This window comes from Musca autumnalis, unplaced genomic scaffold (assembly GCF_047663935.1).
Source record: "Musca autumnalis isolate F117 unplaced genomic scaffold, ASM4766393v1 scaffold_2, whole genome shotgun sequence".
Classification (NCBI taxonomy): Eukaryota; Metazoa; Arthropoda; class Insecta; order Diptera; family Muscidae; genus Musca; species Musca autumnalis.
The window spans coordinates 137,590,789-137,617,117 of NW_027411755.1; the positions used below are offsets into that span (position 1 = coordinate 137,590,789).

The following is a 26,329-nucleotide window of genomic DNA, read 5'->3' on the forward strand; positions in this document are numbered from 1 at the left end:
GCATTACCGGCTTACGGGGCTTTGACTTCGGGTACCTGAACTCTACAAATGATTGTCGTGACGGACAGTATCAAATGCCTTAGACAAATCTAGTGCAACCATTCTGTCACACGTCTTATTCTGGATAAAACCTCTGCTTTCATGTCTTATTACGTCGTTACGTTTGTTATTTGATATTCTGATTCCGGAAACTCCCTCAAAGGCCTCCCGCTTCTTTGCTATTGACGAGAGAAAAATATTGGCCTGTAGGATTCACACTTGGGTAGCTAAGTCAAATTAAGCACCTTGACAACTTCAGGTTCACCTAGTTGTTTCAACATGACAATGTAATTCTTGGCACAGACCAATTGCTTTGAATGATTTTGCTTTCGGAATGACTTCTGCAACTCAGAACTGGAGAACTGTAATGTTTCATCTTCGACTGGAAAAATTCTAATGCGACGTGAAACTCTTCTCTGTGCCCTATCACTTTCTGGGTGCTTTACAAACAGCCTGTTGAGTCGAAAGGCACACTTTCGCGGATCTGGCACAACATCGACGTCAAATATGACGGAAGTCCGGTCGTTCCTCCTTGAAAAGCGTTTTAAACGTTTATGTTCGTCAGTCAGTACTCTGACGTTTGGATCACCTGTGTACGGTGGAGATCATCTCGTTCCACTGCGATTTTTGCAGCCTCTGGGAAGATAGGTCGTATCTAGGGTATTCTATCAGCAGAAATAGGCCTGCAGAGTTGATGGAGGTGGTCTGATCCCAGCGACATGACGCATTGCCATGATAAGAAATATACTAAAATGTGCTACTAAAATAATAAGATAAGTCCGTTTCAGACAATTTGAAGTCGATTTAGTCACGTCCGTCCGTCTGCCTACCTGGCTGATGCAAACGATAGGCTGTAACCGATTTGGTCCCAAAGTTTCCGCCTCGTAATATTTTTCTTAACTAAGATCAAGTTCGAAGGCCTCCCCACAAAAGTCCAACATTTTTCGCTTTAAGACAGTTCAAAGGCTGACAGAAGAAAATGTTTTTCTTATTGCCTTACTATTATTAAAGGCTTCATGAACGATTGAGGTGGTGCAAACAATATTCTGAGAATGTTGGTCAAATAGTTGACTTCTAGTTCATATACCAATTTGACATTATCGTTGATATTTCATCCATGACCTCCATGGCTGCGTCGCACTCTCCGACAACTTCATCAACGGCAGTTTGTCTAAGAAGCTGTGAGGGTTTTTCTCCTGATCAAATTGGAGGAACGATTTTGTCGGACAGAGGTGACGACTCAGCTTGACCTGTGGAGGGAATAATGGTGGTTTCCATTATTTCTTCCTCGTTGGTTAAGGTTGAGTCATTTACCTCGTCGACCTGTTCGTCATCCAAATTTGTTGATGTGAGAAAGCTCTCATCTATCTTGGATAGGAGGACCCTGCTCTGTCTATTTAGACTGTCGTTTATGACGTCCAGCGTAGGGCTGTCGACCTTACCCCTAGTTGGGGTACCACGCGAAGTGGAGGGGGAGATTAAATGAGAGTTGTCCGTGTCCATATTCCTAATCGTCAACGAGAGAGAGGTACTTGCGCTTGTGGAAGTGAAGACTGAGGGTGCCAAGGCATCCACACCAACATCAGTCGGGGTTTTTTGTTTTTTTGAAAGTTTTTGTTTTTTGGGGTTTTTTTTAAAAGTTCTATTTTCCATAAGTTATATAGTTTAAGGGAAGGATGGGAGGTCAACCTTGGCATTGCCTCCTTACCACGGTAAGGGCATTGGCAGAAGAACAAGTTCGTTACTCGTTGATTCGCCCAGGTGTCAACGAGGCTCCGTTCGAATACAGTTTTAGGTACCCCACTGCAAACCTTAAAACACCGATAGGCACGAGTATTACGCATAACACCCCGGTGTTGGGGGATCTCTGATGGGTAGGAGATCACTACCTGGATAACCTTTGGTCAGCCGCACTTTCTCGCGCTCAAAAGTCAAGTAAAACGGAGCTCTATTAGTCCGTTTAAGATGCCATGTCGAGCACCGAGAGATTGCGACCTAAGCCCCTGTATCGCGTCAAGATTGTTATCCCATGCAAGCCGTCACAAAATCACTTTATCGGATATATTCCTATGATCGTATATATGGAATCTACCTCAACTTAAACCTATCACATTTTTGTAAAAAAACATGAATTATAAACCTAAACTACTTACCAGATATATACTGTTTATAATCACTTTCAAGTTTGAGTGCCCGCTCATACATTTCTTTAGCCGCTTTAGCGGAAATTTTATCAGTACCAAAGTCACGAATTTCTCGAATTTGTTTTGCGGATTTAAAGCGTAACAATAAAACAATTGGATAGATTTGCAAACGTTGTAAACGTTCAACGGCCGATATAGATATATCAAGTATACAATGACGGCGATCCTACAAAAAAAGGAGATAAAAACGAATAGCGAATTTATTTCAAAATCAAAAATAATGCAAGAAAGTTAACTTACATTTTTACAGGCATTATTAATTGTTTCAATGGTGGTGCATTCAAATTTATTGCCACGCCGACGATAATCCACGAAGATATTCTGTTGCAGACCTTCTTCCATAGCATCCTGTGAACAATCCATAACAGTAACATCACAAAATTTAAATAAATTGGAAAAATCAATGGTCAAACGTTCCATCACGCATTCTGAGAGTGGGCCAATTATTAAAACTGGACGTCGAACGGGAGCTGAAGATTTGGAAATATATGACAATGTTATAAGATTTTTGTGCGTGTTGTCATAATACTTACAATCTAAACGTTCAACTCTTTGATAACTCAAAATCCCACCATCATCATTGAGGATGCCTGAGTCAGGAAAGTAACTCAATTGTGTATTACTGAAACTAGCGATTTCTGTTGAATCTCTGGAGGAGCTACGTTGATGTTTTTTCCGACGAAAAAACGATCGTCGTGTTGATGTACTGCCACGTCGTGCAGTGCTGCCGCTTTCACATTCCACTACTTCAGCTGCACGCATTTCTTCTTCAACTCTGGAAAAAGAGGGAGAATAATTTTATTTTTTTTTTTAGTTTTTTTTTTTAGTTTACTTGTGTTTTAAAAATTACTTACTTCATTTGCGACGGTATTATGCCGCACTCTTTACGATATCCTTTGGAGTCCAATTTCCAAGCACGCCACAAGCCAAAGGTCCCATTGAACACAGTATTATCTACATAGAGAACTTCATCTTTGACAAAACGTAAATCACCCTCATTCAAGTCACCAGTGCGATCAAACCCCACTCGTATATAAAAAGAATCGCCCGATTTGTCTTTAATTTGTTTTAATTCTAATTGGAAATAAAAGAAGTGATATTAAATTACTGGAATATTCTAAATATGGATAAGATTCGTTTATAACAATCGTTCGCATCCTTCAGCAGTTGATTATTCTATACTAATTTTTATAAACAAAAGCCACCATTTTGAACATTTTACTTACTTTTTAATTTATTTTGCACCAACATTGTAACAGTATCGGTTAATTTTGAGATCTCATTTGCCGCCTGTTCGGCCGTAACACACCGCAGATCAACACCATTATACTCAAGTATTTGATCCCCCTTGCGAACACCGGCACGATCCGATGGCGATCCAGGATGTACATCATGTACAAATATACCAACTTTATTACCACCGAATAACTTAATGCCAGGGTTTTTTGACTTATCCATATGCAGCGTGACATAACGTGGCTCTTCTTCATACGGCAGTGTTGATGTCGTAGATGCCGTTGTTGTGGTTGTTGCATTCGACGATGGTAAATCTTGGCTTGAACTTATATCCGATTGATTTTCTAAACTATCAGCAAAACTTTGATCCTTAATTGATTTTTGTGATATCAGCGATGTTGATTGAGGCATTATTGCACTTTGTGTCATAACATTTGTTGGCTGTTGTTGTTGTTGGCTTTGTACAATGGGCATTGGTGGCAGTGATGCCATCATTGGTCGCATGGGAGGACGTGGTGAGTTACGTGGTGTTGGTGAACCCGAATGATTTACAGGAGATTCAGGTTCTAAATTGTGAGTGCCTTCATATTCAGCTGAGTGAAATTCTGAAAACAATAATTGGGGATTAATTGCTGAGAAAGTTAAATATAAGTTATAGGGGAAAAAATTAAGTTATGTTTGGAGGATTGCTTTGAAAATTTTACCAGAGGCGGATACTGCTATTCCGATTAGGATAACTTTATGTTTTTGTGACGAGATGACATTACGTTCAAACGGACACAAGGCCCAAAACAAATTCTTGGAGTTATGTTCGTCATACCGTTGCAATAGGGTCTTCTGTATTATGGGTGTTATGACCGCCATTGCCTTAGGAAAGGGGGACTTTGAGCGCTTTAATTCTGTGCAAGGCGAAATACCTTGGAAATGAAGGTGTCCAGAAGGCATCTACTGTATAGTATCTGGCACCAGAGGTCATCTTCTCGGTAGTAGATGGCCCCAAATTATGCGGTAGTAGAAGGCCGCATAGGTCATCTAGAGAGCATCTACTCGGTAGTATCTGGCACCAGAGGTCATCTTCTCGGTAGTAGATGGCCCCAAAGGTAATTTATGCGGTAGTAGAAGTAGAGTAGAAGCCCTACTCGGTGATAGCTGCGCCCAGAGCCCAGTAGTAATATAGTAGATGACCTCAGACGACATCCACTCTGTAGTAGATGTCCCTACAGAGCATCTAATCTGTAGTAGATGGCAGCAGAGGGTATCTACTATGTAGTAGATGGACCCAGAGGACATCTACTCTATAGTAGATGATTTTAGAGTAAAGAGAGATGACAGCAGAGAACACCTACTCTGTAGTAGATATACCCTGAGGGCCTACTCTGAATTAGATGCCTCCAGAGGGCATCTACTCTGACAAACAAAAAGCAAAAACTCCTCAATGTTGCCCCTAACCTTAAACGTAAACATCTACAGATCTTCAATACTTACTTTCTGGATTATATTGCACCAACATGGTTATCGAATTACCACATTGACGCAAGACATTAGCTGCTATATCATTTGTAGCCGAGCGCATATTTAAGCCGCAAACTTCTAAGAGTTGATCGCCCACCTGAAGACCAGCACGAGTGGCAATACTTTTGTCGGCTACAGTTGATACAAAAATACCGCCTCCATTGTTATTACATTGAATTGTAATACCGAGCGATTTATCGCTCTTTTCAATCGTGACTCTTCTAAGATCTCCAGGGCATAAAAAATCCGACGGCACATTGGAATTACGTTTACTGCCGCCATGCGAAAGGACCTCAACGTGAACCTGAGGCATTGGTGAACCTCGACCACTGTTACCACCATTGGCGGCAACATTTGTTAGGGCCGTATGATGATGCTGATGATGGGAGCTTACCATGGCTCCACTATTAATGCCGCCGCCATATGGTGACATTGAGGATGTCATTAAAGAGGAACCTGTTGTTTGGCCCGATGCACTGTAGTGATGATCTATGGACCCAGAACTGTTTTTAACACCACTATTTTTACTAGCTACACTTGGATTCGAGGGTATACGCAAACGTTGATGATCCTTTTTGCGTGGAAATGTGCCACCTTCATAGATTACACCTTGAACGCCGGAAGAGCTTGATGTATTCATACCGCCGCCACCCACTGGTGACGGATGATAGCCGGAGGCATGTGAGGGTATGTTGGGCGGGTAATCACTTAAATAGTGAGGATGCGATTGATGTTGATTGTGCTGTTGTTGTTGATGCTGCATGTAATCCATTTCGAATTTATCCACCGATGATGTGGGTATGCCAATTGAGGAATCAACCAAATGATGGTGTGGATGGGAATTGGTTGAGGATGAATTCCCGCCTCCTGTGCCAACACCATGTTGCAGCAACGGCGGTGGTGAGGGTAGTGTTAAAGGACTAGAGTGCCGTATTGGCCTGTGGGTGGATTGTGTAAAGGAGGGAAACAAAGGCATATGTCTTGTCGAATGGGGTCCATTATTGTTGGAAAGAAAAAGACCCCCTCCACCACCACCGCCACCCGCAACACCCGAAGCTATACTCTCACTATCACTGGGATATTTTGAGACATTCTTTGTGGCTGAACCTGGGGCAGATTGAGGCATTGGTATACCCCTTTTGGGATAGTTGGCAAGCACAGCATATTCACTTATGGGAGGACTTTTCGTCGACAATATCGAATCTATGGAATTTTGAGATTTTAATGAAATCATATCCAAAGAGTTCTGTTGTTGTTGCTGATTGGATGAGTTTGATCTAATGAAGTTGCTTGAATGTGGTGGCGGTTGAGGAGGCTGCAGGGGAACAAAAAGGGCTGGATGTTGAGGAGCTGTCATTTGTTTATTATTCGAAGAGGAGGAGGAATTGTGGAACATATCGAATAAATGTTGTTTACGTGCAATTAAATCTCCACCACCTCCGCTCATGGACATTTGTTGATGTTGTGAAAGTTGCCCACCATTGTTGATGACCTGTTGTTGGGCCTGTTGCCCTGTGGTTTTATACAATTCTGTGGGTGTTATATTCAAGGAGTAACGATTTTGATAATTGTGATTTTGCAATCTTGGGTTGCCATATTTATCCGTTTGCTTGGGTCTCATGTTTGGCACCGCAGCACTGCCCATTATGGGATTGGGCCGTTGCAAAGGTTTGGACTGTTCCATAACCAATGGTTCTGATTCCATGCTCGTTGGTGTGGCATACACAGAATGTCTCATATAATTATTAACGGCATAGTTGCCACCGCCGCCGTTGCCACCATTTCCGCCTGCACTATTTGGGCTTTGAAAAAGCACGGAACTGGGTATAGGATTCGAATTGCGATTGGGGTTATGTTTGACATTCGACCCAACACCATTGCGTATATGGGCCTGAGGTTTATTGTGCATGGGTGGCAAAGGTGGAGGAGCTTCATCTGAATCCGCCCGCTCATCATCTTTGTCCACATTGATGGGACCGGCAGTGAACAGCGATAGTGGGGCCCTTTTCTTTTCTCGATGTACAATAGTTCCCGTCGGATTTTCTTGTGATGCTTGCAGTATATTGGTACGAGGCCATGTGCCCATACTCTTGGCCGCCGCCTCTTTCTCCTTCTTTTTTGATTTGTTGCGTTTAAAGAGATTTTCTTTACTTTTCTCCGAAGAATTTTCACTTAATACTGAATCTAAGGCAGCTAAGGCATCATGTTCTTGGGCAAAATGGTCACCGCCATCTGAACCCGGTTTAGATATGTGTATTTTCTCTTTGAATTTACTAAGCATTTCGGCAATTTTCGAAGGATGTTTGGTGCCCGTTACACGATGCATAGAATCTATGGAATCAGTTTGTGCGGCCGAAGTGGTCATACGTCTCTGTGAATCTGAGCTACCACCGGAATCTTGAACATTTTTCAAGGCAAATATGGCAATGGATTCATTGCGTTCATCATTCAATATGGCCATGACATCCTCAAGCGATTGAATACCTTCCATTGATTTGTTATTAATGGACAATATGCGATCTCCGGCTTCCAACTCGGGTTCGAAGGCAGCCACTGAGTTAGGTTCAATTTTTGAAATGAAAACCCCTGTATCCAAGTGGAGACCATGATTGGGATTTTGTTGTAGATTCAAGTGCACCGTATAGAAGTGTCTTTTACTTTGCCGGGTGCGGGATACCAGCAAAGTACATCTTGGAGCTGAGGCTCTAATTTCATCTATCAGCATGCGTTTTGTTAAATTTTGACAATCAATATTATTCACTTTCACGATAACATCGTTAATTTTTAATTTGCCAAATGCCGGAGAAACGTTGGTCACCCCACACACCAATTGCCTTTGATTGCTGTCATCCAAAATCAAGCCAATGTCACAATCGGCATGATAGTTGGTCAAATCAATTTCCAAAATATCCTCCGCCTCATAGGTACTCATGCGGAAACTACGCCTTGATGCCGAATCATTATTTTGATTTTGCTCCAGTTGTTCCTTGAGCACATCGATTTTACGTTGAGCTTCATCCTTTTGCTTTTTGATTTTCTCACTATCCCTAATGGCTGAGAGTAAATCTGAGATGGCTTTATCCCGTTCCTTGCGTAAATTATCACATAATGTCTTTACCGAATCACGTTCCTGTACGATTTTCTCACGTTGAGATATGGCCCAGTCGCGTACACGTTTGGCTTCCTCAGTGTCTTGGGCGGCTCGTTCCACCTCTGCATGAGCCTTTTCAAGACTCTTGCGTAATTTTTCAATTTCCTTGAAGTCATCTTTACTATCCGAAAACTCTTTGGACCAGGTGCTTTCACGCGATTTGAGCAAATCTCTTTTTTGTTGTAACAACTTCAATTCATTCTTATACATTATTTCATCCTTTTTGTATTGTTCTATTTCTTTATTGGCTGCTGCCAAATCATCAGACATTTTCTGATGTTCCTGCAAAACATTATCCTTTTCGGAAAGCAATTGATTCAGCTCATCTTCGATGCGGCTCTTTTGCATGGTGATCAACAAATTCTTGTCCGTTTCACTTGCCAATAGACTTTTCAATTTTTGATTTTCCTTTTCCATAATTTCCCTTTGCAGCTGGAATTGTTCCCTTTGCATGTTAAATTGATCCCTTGAATCTCTATAGAATTTCCTCTCCTTTTCCAAATCCATGAGTACGGCATTGAAACTTTTCTTATATTTCTCTTTTTCTTTCATTAAATCATTGTTACGTTCTTTACTTAATATTAGCTCTTCGCTGAGCTTTTCCGTTTCTGGACATGTGCCATCACATTTAACACCGCCATTGCCACCGCCGGGACCACCCGGGCCACCGCGTTCATTATAATCACAGTAATAGGAATTTGCATTTCTTTCTGCCGGACTTTGACTACTCTCATTCTCTAGGCGCATTAATTTCCTCTCCAGCAGCGAATTTTGCTGCTTGAGACGGGCATTTTCAGCCACAACATCTGTTACCTTATTACGTTCGGAACTTTTAATTTGATTCATAGCTGCATTATATTGTTCCTGATAGAATGCCAATTGATTTTCTAAATTATCACATCGTCGCACAGTGTCGGCATGCTGATGCCGCAACGTTTTTAATTCCATTAAGGCGGATTCATATTGCATTTTTATAGCATCAAATTTTCCCGAGTTGCTACCACTGACACCTCCGCCCCCACCGGAGCTATTATTATTTGAACTATTGTTGTTCATGTTGCCTGCCGTTGTACTGCCACTAGAATTCGATGGGGGGCGTAGTGTTCGATCATAATCGGCATATTCAGGACCTTCTTCTGCAAAAAAGAAAAAGAAGAAAAAAAAATCAAAGTATAATTGGGACTATTGGGTTTTCGGTATGTTATCTACAAAACTTAGTTGTATCAAAAGGTGTACTGAATTTTTCTCAGTACATCTTTGTGACGAGTGACATTCATATTTCAGGTAGTGAACTCCTACCTAAAAAGAGATCTCCCAACACCGAGGTGTTAAGCGAACATGCCTATCAGTGTTTCATGTTTGCTATCAGTCGGTAATAGAATGGAGCTTCGTTGTAGTTGCCAAGTTCAAATCATGGCAGAGGAGTGCCCTTGTAGAAAACGACTGTTATGAGTACGGACAATACTGCACCACACCGACTATGGACTCTGTGAGTGACTCAATTCAGACGGATCTCTAGGTCAAGTCGGGGAAAGTACTCTTGTGAACAATTGGGATGACATGCCTCTGTCGGACGATGATGGACACTATTTGTACAAAAATAAGTCTAAAGCATATTTAGCTCTTCAATTACAGTGGCGGCGAAACGATAGTACTGAGGTTGAAAATAGGCTCGAGAAGGTCCTTAGTACTGTCCTCGGCCTATATGCATATATGGATGAAGTACCTAACCCACCAAGTCAATTGGTGCGCAAACTAGTGGCCGAGGCATCGGGCAGTTGGAGTTTAATAATGGGCTGTGCGGCAAATGCTGATCACTTCCACTGAGGAAGCCGTGACACCAATTTGTGAGGTGAATCGAATCGTAGGAACCCCCGAAGGACCAACTGAGAATTATTCAAATCTCTAGTTTCTTCAAGACTGTGTGAAATTCTAGAGCTTCACGCAGCGAGGGAAGTTGAAAGTCAAGTTGAAGATCTCACAAGTGTTTTTGGGGATAGCTATGAAAAGTCTTGCCCATTAACAGATCTAGCTAACCGACAGAAGGTCAGCAGGAGTGCATATAACAAGAATTGGACTAAACTTAATACTGATTGGGAATTAAACAGGTCTAGTTTCAATAAGTATAAAAGTGAGGTCTGGAAAGCTAAGATGAATTATTGCATAAACTTCAGTGAGGCAATTGAGGGAGCTAACGGCCAGATTTCGCAAGGTGATCTCAAAGGATCCAAACCCCATTGAGAGCATTAAACGAAGTGATGGCACGTGACAAACTGCGCTCTAGATACTCTAATTTAACGATAACTGCAGTGTTCTTCAGAAGACGATGTTTTTGCAGTATTGAAAGCCCTAGAGTTACTAGTGGGAACAGTCTTTGTAGGTAGGGTAGGGACCTCTCCATCAAATCTAAGACTGTTCAAAATATATGTCTATGTCAAAAACTAGTGGTATGGTTGTTACATGTTGTGTATTCCAACGTTGAGGGAAATGAGACAGATGATGAACTAGCAAGACGGGAAAACCAGTCTCCTAAACTACAGGGGAGAAGTTTGTCAAGCTACGACCTTGCCCTTTCCTCGACAAACTCAATAAGTTCTACTTTGACAAAGCCGTAAAGATTTGGCAGAACAGATCTGGGTGTAATCTCAGGATGTAGAACTCCGTCTATTCTCATACTTTGCTAGTCAGAGATCAGAATTACTGTGGGGGGTAATTACTGGTCACTGCTGCATAAAATCTATGCCAAGTGGGAGGACAACAACATTAAGTACAGTAGGCTATACAAAGATATGAAAGAGACTGAACAAATCCAGCTACTTAAAAATTAAACATCTGCAATATCCACACATTCCAGATAATGTATCTACATTATTTGTTAACTGACCAACATACATCATTATTATTTAACAAATTAATAAAAACTATATTACTATATTATGAATTCTAATCTAAAATAAATTCAATAATAATGACATAATTTCCCTTTAATAGTATCAACAACAATTAAAAACGTTCTTCGATGTTTTTTTTTATTTTTAAATGATGGCATTTTAACTCTAATCAGATACCGTAAAAAATCACGACCTTGTCTTTCTTTATAAATAATACTACTTCGACAAAAACAACAAAAACAAGCGAGACTTACCTTCTTGACTACTCGTACTGGTTAAAGAAAGATCCCCTGAAGCCATTTTAGCCATCACATCATTTCTTTCTTTCGTTATTTGGATACTTTGAAATTAACAAATCTGTGGTCGTTCTTAACAATGATGAATGGAAAGAAGACTTAATATGAAGAACGAATGAGCGAGCGAAGAAACAAAAAAACAGCAAAAAGAAACACCACAATAAAACAATCTGAAATAGAAGATTACACAAAATAAACATGATTAGTATTTTATAACAACACCGCCGCAACCAACAACATACAATTGAAATATTAGATAAAATTAACAATAACAACAAAAATGAAAGGCATACGAAAAAATACTGTCAGTGAAGTACTCGTAATTACAGATATGATAAGAACACAAACCTCTGTCAAACCTGATTGTTCAACATTTGTACGCACCCACCACAAAATCATGAATAACTGAACTGAATGAATGAAAGGGAAATCGGTTGTCTGCATCGTGTATGAAAACTAAAATAACAATTTTATATTGTTTAAGCAGAAATTATGCATTCATTCTAATTGGAATTCATTTATCAGTATCCAAATACCGATATCATTCTGGAGACCCCATGTCTCCCATTAAAATACTTAAAAGGGGTAAGTAAATACACATTTTCCAACATAACCGTTGGTCTGTCAATTTGCTTCCGAAGTTTTGGGGTAGTTTCCATAAAATAAACAACTATGGGAAGAAAAACAAGTAAGAACGGCGTTAAGTTCGGCCGGGCCGAACTTGTTATACCCTTCACAACAAGTTTTTGAAGTAAAATGGAATAATTAGTTTCCTTTCGTGTATGAAGAAGACCTAATACTAAATTTCAGCAATTTCGGTAAAACAATGTGAGGCACCATTCTATGGGGGCTATTTCAAAACGTCGATCTATACCGACAAATTTCTGTCGGAAAGTTTTTAGGCTCAAAGAAGACTAAATACCAAATTTCCTATATTTCGGTATAATTGATGATCAAAAATCTTCTGATATAGGAGAGCAATTACTAATGACGTAGGAATAAAACTTACCATAGTATTTGTGAACATTGAACAATGGGATTACCCAGCTGGACTATAGGAAAAGTTTGGAGTTTCAATTAACTGACATAATTTCGCATATGCATTTATCTAATGAAGTGCGATATATATACTAGTTCCCAAGCTTTGCCTTCGTCTGCCACAAAAACAACATTCAATACGCCTGAATATCGGGTTAATCACCCGTGAAACGTAGCGTAATGGTTGAATGCGTGGGACTTCGGTAGACTCCTAATTTTTCAATGTATAAAATAGGTCTAATAAGCTCAACTCGAAAGAGAATTAATTAAATATCACTATAAATGACCTTCGCCTTAATAAGGCAAAAATAAAAAAAGTATTTTTATTTTCGCGGAAAATCAACAAATAATAAAACAAGTAAGAAAAGCGTTAAGTTCGGTCGGACCGAACTTTTTATACCCTCCACCACAAATTTCAGCCATTTCGGTGGATTAATGTGGCCACAACCTTCAAAATCCCGAAATTCGGAAGGTACCGTTCTATGGGGGCTATATGATGGCATGGACCTATACCTACAAATTTCTGGAGGAAAGTTTTATACGCCTAAAGAAGATTAAATACCAAATTTCAGCCATCTCGGTGTGATAATGAGGCTAAAACGAAAATCGGGAGATATTGTATTATGGGGGCTATATCAACACGTGGACCTATATAAACATTTTATGGTAGAAATGTTTCTTAGCCTCTGGAAACACAAAATACAAAGTTACAACCGATTCTTTGGTCAAATGGGTCTAATACATTCAAAATATATTAAAATGACGCGTACTTTATAAGGGGCCTTATGTGGGGGCTATACCAAAACGTGGAGCTATATAACCCAACTTTGGTAGGAATGTTTTCTGGCCTCTGAAGACACAAAATACCAAATTACAACCAATTCTGTGGTCAAATGGGTCTAATACATTCAAAATATATTAAAATGACGCGTACTTTATATGGGGCCTTATATGGGCCTATACCAAAACGTGGACCTATATAACCCAACTTTGGTAGGACGCGTCACTCGTCATTTTGTATGGGGGCTATACGAAAGCGTGGACCTACATAACCCGCTTTCAATACCAAAAGTCCTACGTAAATATAACATATTTTCCCAAAATTTCATCAACCTACGTCAATCCGTTCGGACGCTAGAGTGATTTCCACAGACGGATAGACGGACATGGCTATATCGATGTAGAATTGAACGCTGACCAAGAATATATATACTTTGTGGGGTCTACAATGATTATTTCGAGTAGTTACAAACGTAGTGACAAACTTAATATACCCCCATCCTATGGTGGAGGGTATAAAAATATTGAAAAATATACAAAACCTCAAAAAATAAATTAATATCTGCGAAACCAGACAATGCGTAGAAAAACATGAAAACGAATTTATAGAGATTGGGTACATAAATTGCATATTATAGCAACAACAAAAGAGAAAATAGCTTATTGTTAAAATGTATTTTTTGGTTTGATTAGAAAAAAAAATATTTGGAAGTTCTCCAACTATTTCGCTAAAATCCCATAAAATAATTAATGTGTACTGCTAAAACTTCATCAAGAAATATGGTTTACCATCGCTTAGTTGCTCAGTGTGATAACTTATAAGGATAGGAAAATAAGAGTAATATTAAATTACAATCATTCAAGAAAATGTGAAAATTAAAAAGCCTATTATTCGCGAATTAGTTAAAATCAGTTGATACGCACCCGTTTTTGGATACAGCGAATCAATCTCTTTCAATATTTATGCATATTTCGATGTTTCACTCAGCGGTCAAAGTGTGCCGCCAGTTGCATCACACTGGATGATGCGCATCCGGTGGTTTCAGTAGCACTCATCTAAACTGCGTAAAAATACACCCATTTCAAATAGATTCTTCAAGAACCGCAGATGTGCCTCCGCATTCTATTTTGGGTAAATTACCCATATTACTCGCGTATCTTCGTAATTTATGACACACGTTTTCGCAAATATGTATTATAATCGCGTATAAAGGGTTCCATTTATGTAAACATTTTCAAAGAAAATCGCGGTCTAGTACGCGGATTTGTCAAAATATATTTTTGCAGATTTTCCTATTTTCAAGGTATCTATCTATATCCACCATTTTAATGAATGGATTCGCGGAAGTCCTCGTTAGAACCGTCATGTAAAAAAACTAAATTCACGCGGGTTTAAAGGAAATTGAATGACACTTGTAAATTCTAGACGCAAAAAATAGGTTTTTTTTTTAAGAAAATTTACGCATCAATTTTTCGACTTTGGACTTCAATTACTAGGATGCTGTATGGAGCACGCTCATGAGATATACATTAAACGATGTAAAATAACGAGTTCTATAATCCTATTATGAGTTTTGAATATTATCTTGTTGCGCATCAGGCTTATTAAAAAAATTCAAAAAACCCCGAAATTCCGGCTTCAAAATGTCAGCATCAATTTTAGGTGGATGCAGTGGATGTATCGAAAAATCATGCACTAGTATCATGTTGCCCATGGTGTATTCTTTGGGCATAGGTCAATAAAATGTAAAGTTTAGCCATAAATTGGAAGGGAACATAAAAAACTTGTTGGCTTCAACCCATTTTTACCCATTTTTCTACGTTGATGCCAACACAGCTTCTACGAAAATTAATTTTAATGGTCGACACTATGGAATCCCTCGTAAAACATTTAATTTTAAATAATTGCACTCATACTATATAGAATATGTTAATAGCTCGCGAATTCTGAAAGGGTGAAACTCGGATTCATCGATTGCAAAACATTTTTGGTTTTTGCCATATACCCTTTTCGATAAACGTAATACTGGGGTATGAAAAATGTATCTACATTATTGTTAATTTCCAAGTATTTAGGTAAACTTTAGTTTATCATGTGACAAACAAACAAAATAAAGATATGCTGTCATATTTGTTTCGTTTGTTTCGGCAAAAATGTGTTCATCATTTTGAGCAAAAAAACACGTACTGCCAAATAAAATCCAAAAGATATAAAAAATATTATAAAAAAACTAGAAGGCTTATTTTGAACGTAAATTCCCCATTAGTTTCACCTTTTCAACTTAAAGGAGGGAGTGAGAAAAATAAAGGGGAATTTACGTTCAGAATAAGGCCGTTGGTATTTCCCACGAACTTTCCGAAGAAATCGTCGTCGAATCCTAAAGACAAGGCGAGCATAGTTCAACACCTCTTGTAGAAAACTTGAACATGACTAAAATACCCAGGAAATTTAAGCCATCTTTAAGCTGGCGGTCATTAAATACCGAACGTTAAAAATACGATGTTGTCTCAACGGAAAATCGTACTCACGCTCTTCTATATGCGAAGCGGCTAGACTTACATCTATTTGTATTTTTTCTCATCCTCCAAACATACATACATATGTACATTATTTACAAACAAAATCCTATTACAAATTTTAACTAAATTTGTTTAAAAGAAAACAAGTAAAAAAGTATCAGTCGGCTTTGCCGACAGAGATATACCCGATATACCCTCAGCCTATGTGAATTAAAACTTTCATCTACGGACAGATTGACACATTTGTTTAACTTTTGTGGGGAAGGTAACATAAAGAGAAGATCCATATCGGCCATTTTAGAAGTTAAACTAAATTTGGACAACAGATTGGGAGATCCAATGTTTGGATAAATTTGGTGGCCCCGTTCAAGGGATATCGTGCATACCATTTTAGTGATATTTTTAAATATTGGAGGGAAGTAGGGAAAATTGTGGCCAATCTTCGAACTGAATCTAAATTTGAACACCTTTTGGGCTGTTTTCTCAAGAAGTATGGACTTGCCACTGAAAAAGCATTTACCGTCGTAATTGGTGCAGCAAGTTGCTTCAACAGAAATCAAAGTGTTTCGGGAGCAGGTCTTAAAGTGAATTCATTCAAAATTTTGTGTGGGAGGTACCCGAATGAGTGGACAAATATAGTCCATGTTAAAACCTGATATACATGTATTTGGATGTGTAAAGTATGGACCAAAACGGTCACTCCCTTCAAGAGTTATCGTGCGCACAATTTTTCCGAAAATTTTTGAATTTTTGTGGGGGAGGTACCAGAAGGTGTGAACCGATATGGCTTATCCTCCAACTTATACTAAGTTTGCACAAAATATTTCGAAGTCCAAATTTTTGAACCGAGTTTGCAGATCCGTTCAACAGTTATCTTGCGCTCCTACCACTAAACACGGTGCCATAGGGGTTTTTTGCACTTTTCAGAAACTTGTACCGTTGTATGGGGGGCGGTGAATACATGTTGTTACAACAAAAATCAAAGCGATTCTAGAGCAGGCTGAACATTTCCGAAATTTTTTGTGGGAGGTTCCAGAAGGAGGGGACCGATTGAGTCCATATTGGAACCACATCTAAGTCTGGTAGACATTTCACGATTTGCAAAGTATGGACCGAATCGGTTACTCCCTTCAAGAGTTACAGTTACAGTGCAGACAAATTTTCCGAACATTTTCGAACTTTTGTGGGGGAGGTACCGGAAGGAGTGGACCAATATAACCCATCTTCGAACTTAAACTATGTTTGGATAAAATAGTACGAAAGCCAAATTTTGAACCGAATCGGTTGATCCGTTCGAGAGTTATCATGCGCTCCAGCCAGACAGTCAGACGGACGGACGGACATGGCTAAATCGACTCCAAATTGTCTGAAACGGATTTCGCCAAACATACTTGGGGTCTAAAACCATTATTTCGAGAGGGACATTTTGCCCGTATGAAAGTGTATATACCCTCGTTAGCATAAATGCTGAGGGTATAAATAGCGGTATTCACTCATGTTGGTAAAGTGGCATTGTAGATCTTGTACATCTTGTTAATATTGTAGATCTACAACTGTTACAACACCACAACAACAAAATACATGAATGTTTAATTTACCACAGGGTTGTCTTGTAAACATTTCACTGTACTTTACAAGGGTGTAGAACAGCTGATTGTAGCTGATTGTTGTGCCGTCATTTTGTTATGAATTTTATTTTATGTAGGAGTTTTGTTTTTTTTGGTAGAAAATGGGAAAAATAAAAATAATAAAAGAATAGAGGCCAAGAAAAAATCAAGTTTTTATGAAAAAAGTGTAATAAAACTGAAACTAAAATGTAGACTGACGGTGATGTTAAGATGTTTGGATTTGTTTACGATATTCACAAAAAAGACATTCACACTTCGTTGTAAAAACCCCTGGTACATATAGTACATTAACAAGAGTTGTAAATCTACCCCAATGAGTGAATACCGCTATTATATCCCCACCTTGTTATTTTTTTGCAGTCTTACTTTCAAATTAGTTAAATATATTTCACAATAATATCAATAAAATAGAAACAAATTTTAAAGTTATTTTGTTGCTGATTTTGCTGATTTGCTTGTAGCAGAGAAAATAAAAATACATTTGTAAAATGATGTGAAAGGCAAGGTCGTTTAGGTTTATGAGCTTGTATTTATTTCTTTGTTTTGTGTTGATTCCACAGTGGTTTAAAACAATTAAATAAGAGGGAGATTGGCTGACTAATCATTATCAAGATGAAAAGCTTGAAATCTGAAACCATTGGATTACTCTGTATTGCAATGTGTTTGTTGTATACCGTTATTTTCATTTCGGATTCCTTCATGAAAAGCAAAGATGAAGTTCTTCTTTGAAGGGAATTGATCCGATTGTTTCCAATACCTTACATCTAGGTTCATGGTGTCAGATCTGGCTACCCTTATCCCGTAACCTTTTTCCAAACGCCGCATATAGCTGGTAAACTATCGACAGGCTGACTATCGTTTTGATTGCTGTCGTAAAGGAAAGGTTACTTCGGCCACCAAAATAAGTTATTTGGGTTATCTGTTAGGAATCATTTAAAACATAATTGCTTCTGAGGCCGATATAAACAAAGTTTTATAGCAGTGATCATAACGTTAGTCTCGACTATCGATAGTTTGCCAGATCCACTGAAGAGGGGAGTATTGTGATTACCCCCAATCTCAGTTGTTGTTGTGGCCAGACGCCGCTGACCGAAACACTATGGTTTCGGATCAATCGGGTACGAAAGAACACGCTGCCTGCCGTCGTAGAATCGCAGCATGGCCGTATTCAGAGCAGGGCTACTAAATAATTTTTATTTTTTAAAAAAAATCGTCAAAAAATCTTCTAATTTTAACATATTTTGTCATCTATATATAAAAATGGTGTAAAAAATGTATAGTAATTCATAAAATAAGAACGGCTAGGCCGATTTCTGTAAAATTTTTTGTCAGTTATTCGTATTTTCGAGGAGAAGGTCTTTACGGAAGAAAATTTTGGAAAATCTCTCTGGAAAAGTCGGAAAATTGGAAAAATCGAAAATTGAGTTTTTGTATGAAATTTTATTCCTTAATAGCGAGACGAAGTTCGCCGGGTCCGCTAGTATTATATACAAATATGTAAAAAAATATATAGGAAGTCGCCCAAAAATATAACAATTTTTATATTTGAAATTTTGAAAAATATGCAAAATCCGATGTCTAGTTATGAAAAATGCACTCGGTTCGATACATTTTATAAGCAGTTGCTTTAGATAAGGTATCAGTTACTTCCTTTACTGATCGTCTCATGATGTCTATGTCATCAGCATAAGCAAGTAACATGTGGCTATTGGTGTAAATTGTGCCATTTCTTTTGACATTTGCATCTCGTATTACCTTTTCCAGCAAAATGTTGAATAGGTCACACGGAAGGCTGTCTCCTTGTCTGAAACCTCTTTTGGTACAAAATTCTTCGGAGAGGTTCTTTCCAATTTTAAGTGAGGACCTAGTATCATTTAAAGTCATCTTACAAAGCCGGATGAGCTTTGCGGGGATACCAAATTCAGACATTGCATGGAATACCTTTGGTCGGAGTGGACTGTCGAATGCTGCATTATAATCGACAAAAAGGTGATATGTGTCGATCTGCATCTCTTGGGTCTTCTCTAGGATTTGCCGGTTGATTGCTGTTTTTACCTCATCTTGGCCGGGCGGTATACATTCTATACCATCTTCTGGGATTGGATTTGTGGCATCATTGTCTTCGCTACTATTGGATACCAGCAGATTGGAGAAATGTTCCTTCCATATCCTGAGCACGCTATCTGTATCTGTTACCAGATTACCTTGCTGGTCTCTACAGGAGGATGTGCCTGTACCAAAGCCATCTGTTTGATGTTTCACTCTTTGGTAAAATTTTCTGACTTCATTCTGGCTCCTGTACATCTCGATTTTTTCACACTCCCGCTTTTCCATTTCTCTCTTTTTCTTGCGGAAAAGACGTTTCTCTTCTCTCCTTTTCTCCCGATATCTCTTTCGTGCGCTACGCGTTGCTACTGATTGTAAAGTAGCTCTATATGCCGCATTTTTCATACCATGAATTCCTTTGTGGAGGTCTCTGGAATCCAAGTATGGATTTTGCGGCTGTTTGCATGGAGTGGGCAATATTTTGCCATTGTGTTGTTATGTTATCGGGACAAGGAGTGCTCGCGTTAAGCAATTGGGCTAGTTGAGTGGAATATGCTGTGGCTATCTGTTGTGTTTGCAGCCTATCGATGTCCAACTCCCGCGTTGTGTCTGTTCGTGCTTTATTTGCAACGTTTAAACGGGTACGTACCTTTGCTGCAACAAGGTAGTGGTCGAATCAATGTTTGCGCCTCGGAACGATCGTACATCCAACACACTGGATGAATGTCTTCCATCTATCGCAACATGATCAATTTGATTACTTGTTCTTTGATCTGGAGACAGCCAGGTGCCCTTATGAATATCGAGATGATTAAATCTGGTACTGCTAACTACCATGTTTTTTGCAGCTGCAAAGTCTATCAGCCTCATACCATTGTCAGATGTTTCACTGTGGAGACTGAATTTCCCGACTGTTGGGCCAAAGATATTCTCCTTTCCAATTTTGGCATTAAAATCGCCTAGAATGATTTTAATGTCATGGGCAGGGCAACGGTCATATGTTTCTTCTATTTTATTCTCGTAAAATATATCTTTGGTCTGTTCGTCCTTTTCTTCAGTGGGAGCATGAGCGCAAATAAAGCTGATGTTGAAGAATTTAGCTTTTATTCGAATTGCAGCAAGTCTTTCATTCACTGGGGTGAAGCTGGGTACCAGATGTTTTAGTCTTCGACTAACTACGAATCCGCAACCAAACTCATGCTTTACGTCATGACAGCTATAATACAGTGCGTCACCTTTAGGTGTTGTTGTGACACCTTTCCCGTTCCATTGTATTTCCTGTATGGCAGTAATGTCGGCCTTGTACTTTTCAAGTACATCTACCAATGCGTAAACTGCACTTTCTCTATAAAGGGTGCGAACATTCCAGGTGCAGATTCGCAGATCATGGTCCTCAAAACGTTTGCGGGGGTCGTCAACTTTTGGGGGATTTGTTTTTCTTTTCTTTCGTTTTTTCATAGTAGGCTGTTTTTTCTAGGGGAGGGTTACTAGCCCGACGCCCAAACTCAAGTTTTTAACGTTCTTATGGGAGAACGCGCGGCACATGTTAGCTCACTACCTTTAACGGGTGTTAAAGGCAGTTCCCCAGGTGACACCACGGGGAGGTCAGTGTCCACTTGAGATGAAAGAGGGACCAAGATAAATCCTGGACTTTGCCATGTTAAAACCGGCCAGGACCGTTCCTTGGTATCTTCCACCCCCTACGTCACTACGTCAGGAGATTATATTGAAAAATAAAAATATTTTTGAAAAACTAACTATTCTCTTTCATTGATAGGCTAAGAAGTTTCTGAACCGCCCTCGTAAACTACGAGTTTGATTTAGGATTGAGAACCGCAGCCCCCCTTTCGACGCTGTTTAGTTAGTGGAGATACGACATTTTGCTCAAAGCATTCCACCCCACAGATTTCGCAAAATGTTCATGCGATGTAAATGATTGAGCTCACAAAGTTCAAACATTTTAAGTTCAAATCCGACATCGGATCAATGCCATGTTTATAATGAATTACTTTTTTACAGATCCAAATTGTTACAAGACCTCAAAATCCGCCCATTCACATGTGTAAATTGGAAAAATTGTGTGTAATAGGAAATTATTTTATTTCTAGTTAGTAGTTGCAACTGTTAGGCCTTTCATTCGTCCTTGACAATTTCCATCTACGCGCTGTTTTTGTTTTGCTTAGTCTGGCATTATTTTCAAATTGAGTTCAATTCATGAATAATTTAGCATAAAATTGAATGTATTTTTTGTGGTTCGCTTCTGTTGCGGCATAACACTTATACACATGTGCTGTTTATATATGAAGCGGTCTGTAACTATTGTGGCATGCCGTTAATTGCACTCCCTACACTTTCGCTAATTAACAAAGCCAAAAGAAATCATGATGCGGATGAGCATGGGCATGATAATAATGTTTTCTGCTTGGCAATGATGAGTGATTCACAGCGCAAGAGTAGTGAAATAAAACAATACAACAAATATTAAAGTGAAATTCAAACATTTGTAGCAAGCGTTATAGGAGAGTGTTAAACCAAGCCACCAACCACGTCAGACTAAATTGAATAAAATTTAGAAAAAAGAGTAAAAATGAATAGAAAAATAGTTGTATTTTATAGGAAACAAAAAATCAATTACTGCAACGAGTTCAGTGGTGCAATAAATGGGTAACATGCGCCTCTTGCACTCAGAAGGTCGTTGAAACGAAAGTCCGGCAATATTTCTAGTTAGACAGAACATTCCTGTTTAGACAGATCTCTAAGATATAAGAAAGGTTTCGCTTTTTCCCTTTTTCATGGGAAATATTCTTGTGAAGGTGAAATTTTCTTAATTGCTTCGTATGTTTTAAGCTATTAGTTCCAAGACGGTCGAACAAAATGATGTAATTAATACCTCAACGAGTTCTTCGTATCGCATTAAAACCACAACCATATTGTGGGCATATTATGTTTTTTTTACCAGAGGCACATCACCTGATCAGATGAATTATGAAGTCGTAGCCAATCGTAAATAAACCAACAATGATGGCGTCAATGGAAGTGGGGACACGATAATACATTCTAAATCGTATCTAGCTGCTCGCAGTACTGATATTTCAGTACAACGGTTATACATTTTTTTATAAATAATAGTATGGAGTAGTTTAACATCCGTTCCACTTCCTAGAGTTCATAAATCTTAATTAGTTGATATGTTTTCTATTTTATATATTTTTCTTTATTTTAAAATTACTACCCCCATTTTTACCCATAGTAATTATTTTTTCGAGTAGTTCAATCATCCCTTGCAAATTTGAAGAGTCTTTATATTAATTTTTGTTATGTTAATAATATAATGTAGTGCGCAGCCTTAAGATCGAAAGAGTTGGCATATAAGAAATTAAATAAATAAATAAAAATAATAACTTGACTGGGCAGGTCGTCCCTGGATGAGACCACATGTACCGGATTGACCCGGGACCTCACAACAACCGCGTTCAGGCCAGCGGCTGCCACCTCAATATACAGATGTTTGGATTTGTCTTGGAAGCAACATATACGAATACCTGTTCCGGATTCTTTTGGTTCGTGCTGAACCACTGTGGATGTGCTCAGTTTGTCACATCCATCCAACACACTCACTCAACTTTCGGTGAAATGCAGTTGATGCTGGGAGTGGGTACAACTCAGGGGTTGTTTTGGACTCGTCCATGCGAGGGACTACGACAGGGACTATGTTGCTACATGCTGCGTGAACACAGTCCACTGGGTCGTCATGAGTCAGTAGTATATCATGGTGGCGGCGGTGCAGGAAACCAAACTCAACAATTTATATTGGTTATAACGTGATGGTTATAACAACTGCAATTTACAGCATTGTGATGGTTGTAACGTACTGAGGAAGGATCGCACCAGAAGTGGAGATGGGGTATTAGCTTTCCTTTTGCACCAGTCTGTTCAATAAAGACCTATATCGCTTGAGCCTGACCCTAATGACAGTTACATGGAATGTATGGGGGTAGCAGTCAGCTGTAGAACTGCCGATGTAGAGTAGCTGAACGTATACATCCCGCCGATAAATATTTGTATCTCAGGTTACAAGCCTAACATTAGCCCGCTTTTGGTAGATCATAACCGTCTGGTCTTGGGGGACTTTAATGCACATCATGAGTTGTGGCATTCGGTCCTCGGAAACGACCAGAGGGGTTCAGCGCTTTCTGAGCAAATTGATAGTTCCACGTTTTGCACGGTCAATGATGACGCACCTACCAGAATTAGCGGAGAGTGTCACAGTCCGCCAGACATCGTGTCACCTAGTCTGCAAATGATGTCCCCCGGCAACCCGCCATCTTTTCTCTTGGACCAGACCATCTCCCCATAATTGTCTCCAGACCGCCCGATTTCATCACCTCTGAACGCCGCAATTTCGTAAATCATGGGAAAGCTAATTAGCCGAGTTTCAGGGAGATCACTAATCACCGCTTCAAAGATCTGCCCAATCCTTCTGATGTTCGAGAAGCGGAAAGGACGTTCGCTATATAACTGCTGGTCGAATACCCGAAGTGAGACAAACTTCCCCGCAAAGGCGACGGGATTAGGAAATGAGCGAAATGAGCTTCGTCGAGCCAACCCAGTGACCCCAGAGTCAGGGGGCTAACACTGAAAGTTAACAGGTTGGTCAGTGAGCATAAGCGGAACAAGTGGTTAAATCATCTGAGGAGTTGCAACATTGAAACCGGAATAAGTGAGTTCTAGGCAACGGTTAAGTCACTCTCGAACCCTGGAAAGAAGGAAGATAGAACCTCAGTCACGTTTGGCGATATTACGTTCACTGATCCGAAGATGTGCGCAAGGTTTTTTAATCCACAGTTCGTCGAGCACCTCGTGAGTGACATAGCGAAGAGAAGAAGAGTACGGGGACTACTACGTCGCATTATATCTCTTCCTGTCGAGGACAAACCACCACAATTTACAATGGATGATGTTGCGAATGTCATCCGGAACGGCAAATCATCCAAAGCGATGGGCCCTTATGGAATCTCCATGGTAATACTGAAACAGCTGGATGTGTGGGGAGTAAAGTATCTCACTAAAGTTCTCAACCTGCCGCTAACCACCCTCATCGTTCCCGAAGTCTGGAAAATGGGCAGGGTGAATAGTACACGCCGATTTCACTTTTGTCCCCGTAGCAAAGACCCATGAGGCATTAGTCCTCCACAGCGTCAGAAATAGCCATCCAGTTTCCTATCATCAGCATGGGTTCCGCAAGCGGTACAGCACGACATCGCTGCACGCCATCTCCACATAAATTTTTCGAGAACTCAACCAGAGAAAGCCCTGTGATAGAACAGTGATGATGGCGCTTGACTTATCAAAATTCGTTGATACTGTCAAGCACTCCACGCTATTTGAGGATATTGAGCAGACAAACCTCCGGCTAAGCTTGAAATGTTGGGTAATCAATTATATGTGTGCACGCCAGTCGTACGTGGATTTCAGGAACAAAAAGTCCAAACCCCGTTGAGTGAAACAGGCTATCAGGATATTTCCAGAACTGTTTAATCTTAACTCCCAGCAGGGGTGCCAAGTTGGTGGTTTTCCCGCTACTTGTGGTGATTTTTGACGTACAAAAACCACTGTTTAATCAGGAATGTCAACTGTTTTAAGGTAAAAATCGCTACAGACCTATAGTGCGTATGTGGCTGTAGCGATTTTTACCTCGGAACAGTTGACATCCCTGTTTCCCAGGGTGATATTTTCGGACGGTTTAGCCTCTACCTCTCCTGTATTCTATCCCCTCCAAATGGCATTGAGATCGTAACGTATGCGGACGATTGTACGATCTTGGCGTCAGGTACCTTCCCTGATGACATTTGTGAAAGGCTGAACTCCTCTTTGACCGATCTTACCACATTTTCCACATGAGGAGTATGCAAATATCTGCCAATGAATCTACTGCCACTCTGTTCACCAAATGGACTGCAGAGGTGGGCACTGAATTGAACACCACTGAATTCCGAACACCAACTATCTCGTCGTCCCCACAGCTATCTGCGACAAGCTGAAATGTAGGAGATGTGCAGACGTCCAAATTCTTATAGGGCAATGATCGAAGACACCGCCAAAAAATCTGCCCAGCATGTGGCACATTTCCAACTGCCCTGCCAAACCTACTCCAGTAGCTTTTGGGCAGCAACCCATCGAAGCAGCTACATTTCTAGAACTGGAGATAGACCCAGAGACAGATTAAGCAGAGCAAAGAACATACAAACATATCAAATACTTTTACAACAACAACAAATACAAGTGTAACGCAATGGAAGAGTATCATAACGCCTCTTCATGGCTCTAATTCAGCATTTATATGGTAACGACTGTAAGATTCTTTCCGTACGTCAGTACTCTCTTGGCTTTTACCGTGGGAGCCTTCATGTGAATAGGACTCCCACCCGTGTCTGGGTAATCTTCATGATCTAGAAATAGCAAGACCGAAGGTCTAAACTAGTTTATACTTATACCTATCTTTGAATTTGAATTTTCTTACTTGAACTGTTTTACCGACACATTTACCTATTCTAAGTATTTACATACTGAATTATTTACGTTAAGTAACCTAAATGTAAAATATTGTAATTATGAATTTTCTTGCTTGGTGTTGGCTCAACCTTAGGCCTTCTTGTTTTGTCATCCACGGTGAGCACACACACAGGACTCGTCCCAATAAACCAATAAAATAAACTGACTTCAAATACGTACTTTAGTTTCTGTAGATTCGAGTTATGCTCTTGTAGAAGGTTTCACTGTTCTTTCATATAAATTTGAAGCCTATACGAAGTTACAATGAAGTGGAATTGTAAGGAAAACCCATAATGTACTGAATTATTAAATCTTTATTTAATGGACAATGTAGTGAGAACGATGTACCTCTGAAGATTTATATATTGTACCACATTCCAAAGAAATAAACTATTTGCATCATCATCCCTTTTGAACAAATGATGAAAAAAAACAT

The 26,329-nt window shown here is 39.6% G+C and overlaps 1 protein-coding gene across 6 annotated transcripts in view; it reads right to left on the reverse strand.

Annotated features, from left to right (window-relative positions):
* Window positions 1-26,329, reverse strand: part of Dlg5 (MAGUK family member discs large 5) — a 30,522-nt gene that overhangs the window by 2,475 nt on the left and 1,718 nt on the right. For 4 of the 6 annotated variants that reach the window (XM_073969442.1, XM_073969441.1, XM_073969443.1 and 1 more), the window contains 6 exons: window positions 11,288-11,499; window positions 4,965-9,278; window positions 3,470-4,084; window positions 3,098-3,317; window positions 2,484-3,018; window positions 2,193-2,409 (listed from right to left, as the gene is read on the reverse strand). In XM_073969442.1, coding sequence (XP_073825543.1) covers window positions 2,193-2,409; window positions 2,484-3,018; window positions 3,098-3,317; window positions 3,470-4,084; window positions 4,965-9,278; window positions 11,288-11,342 — 5,956 coding nt within the window. In that variant the 5' untranslated portion in view covers window positions 11,343-11,499. The remainder of the gene's footprint in view (window positions 1-2,192; window positions 2,410-2,483; window positions 3,019-3,097; window positions 3,318-3,469; window positions 4,085-4,964; window positions 9,279-11,287; window positions 11,500-26,329) is intronic. The other 2 variants (XM_073969446.1, XM_073969445.1) reach the window with 1 other exon arrangement.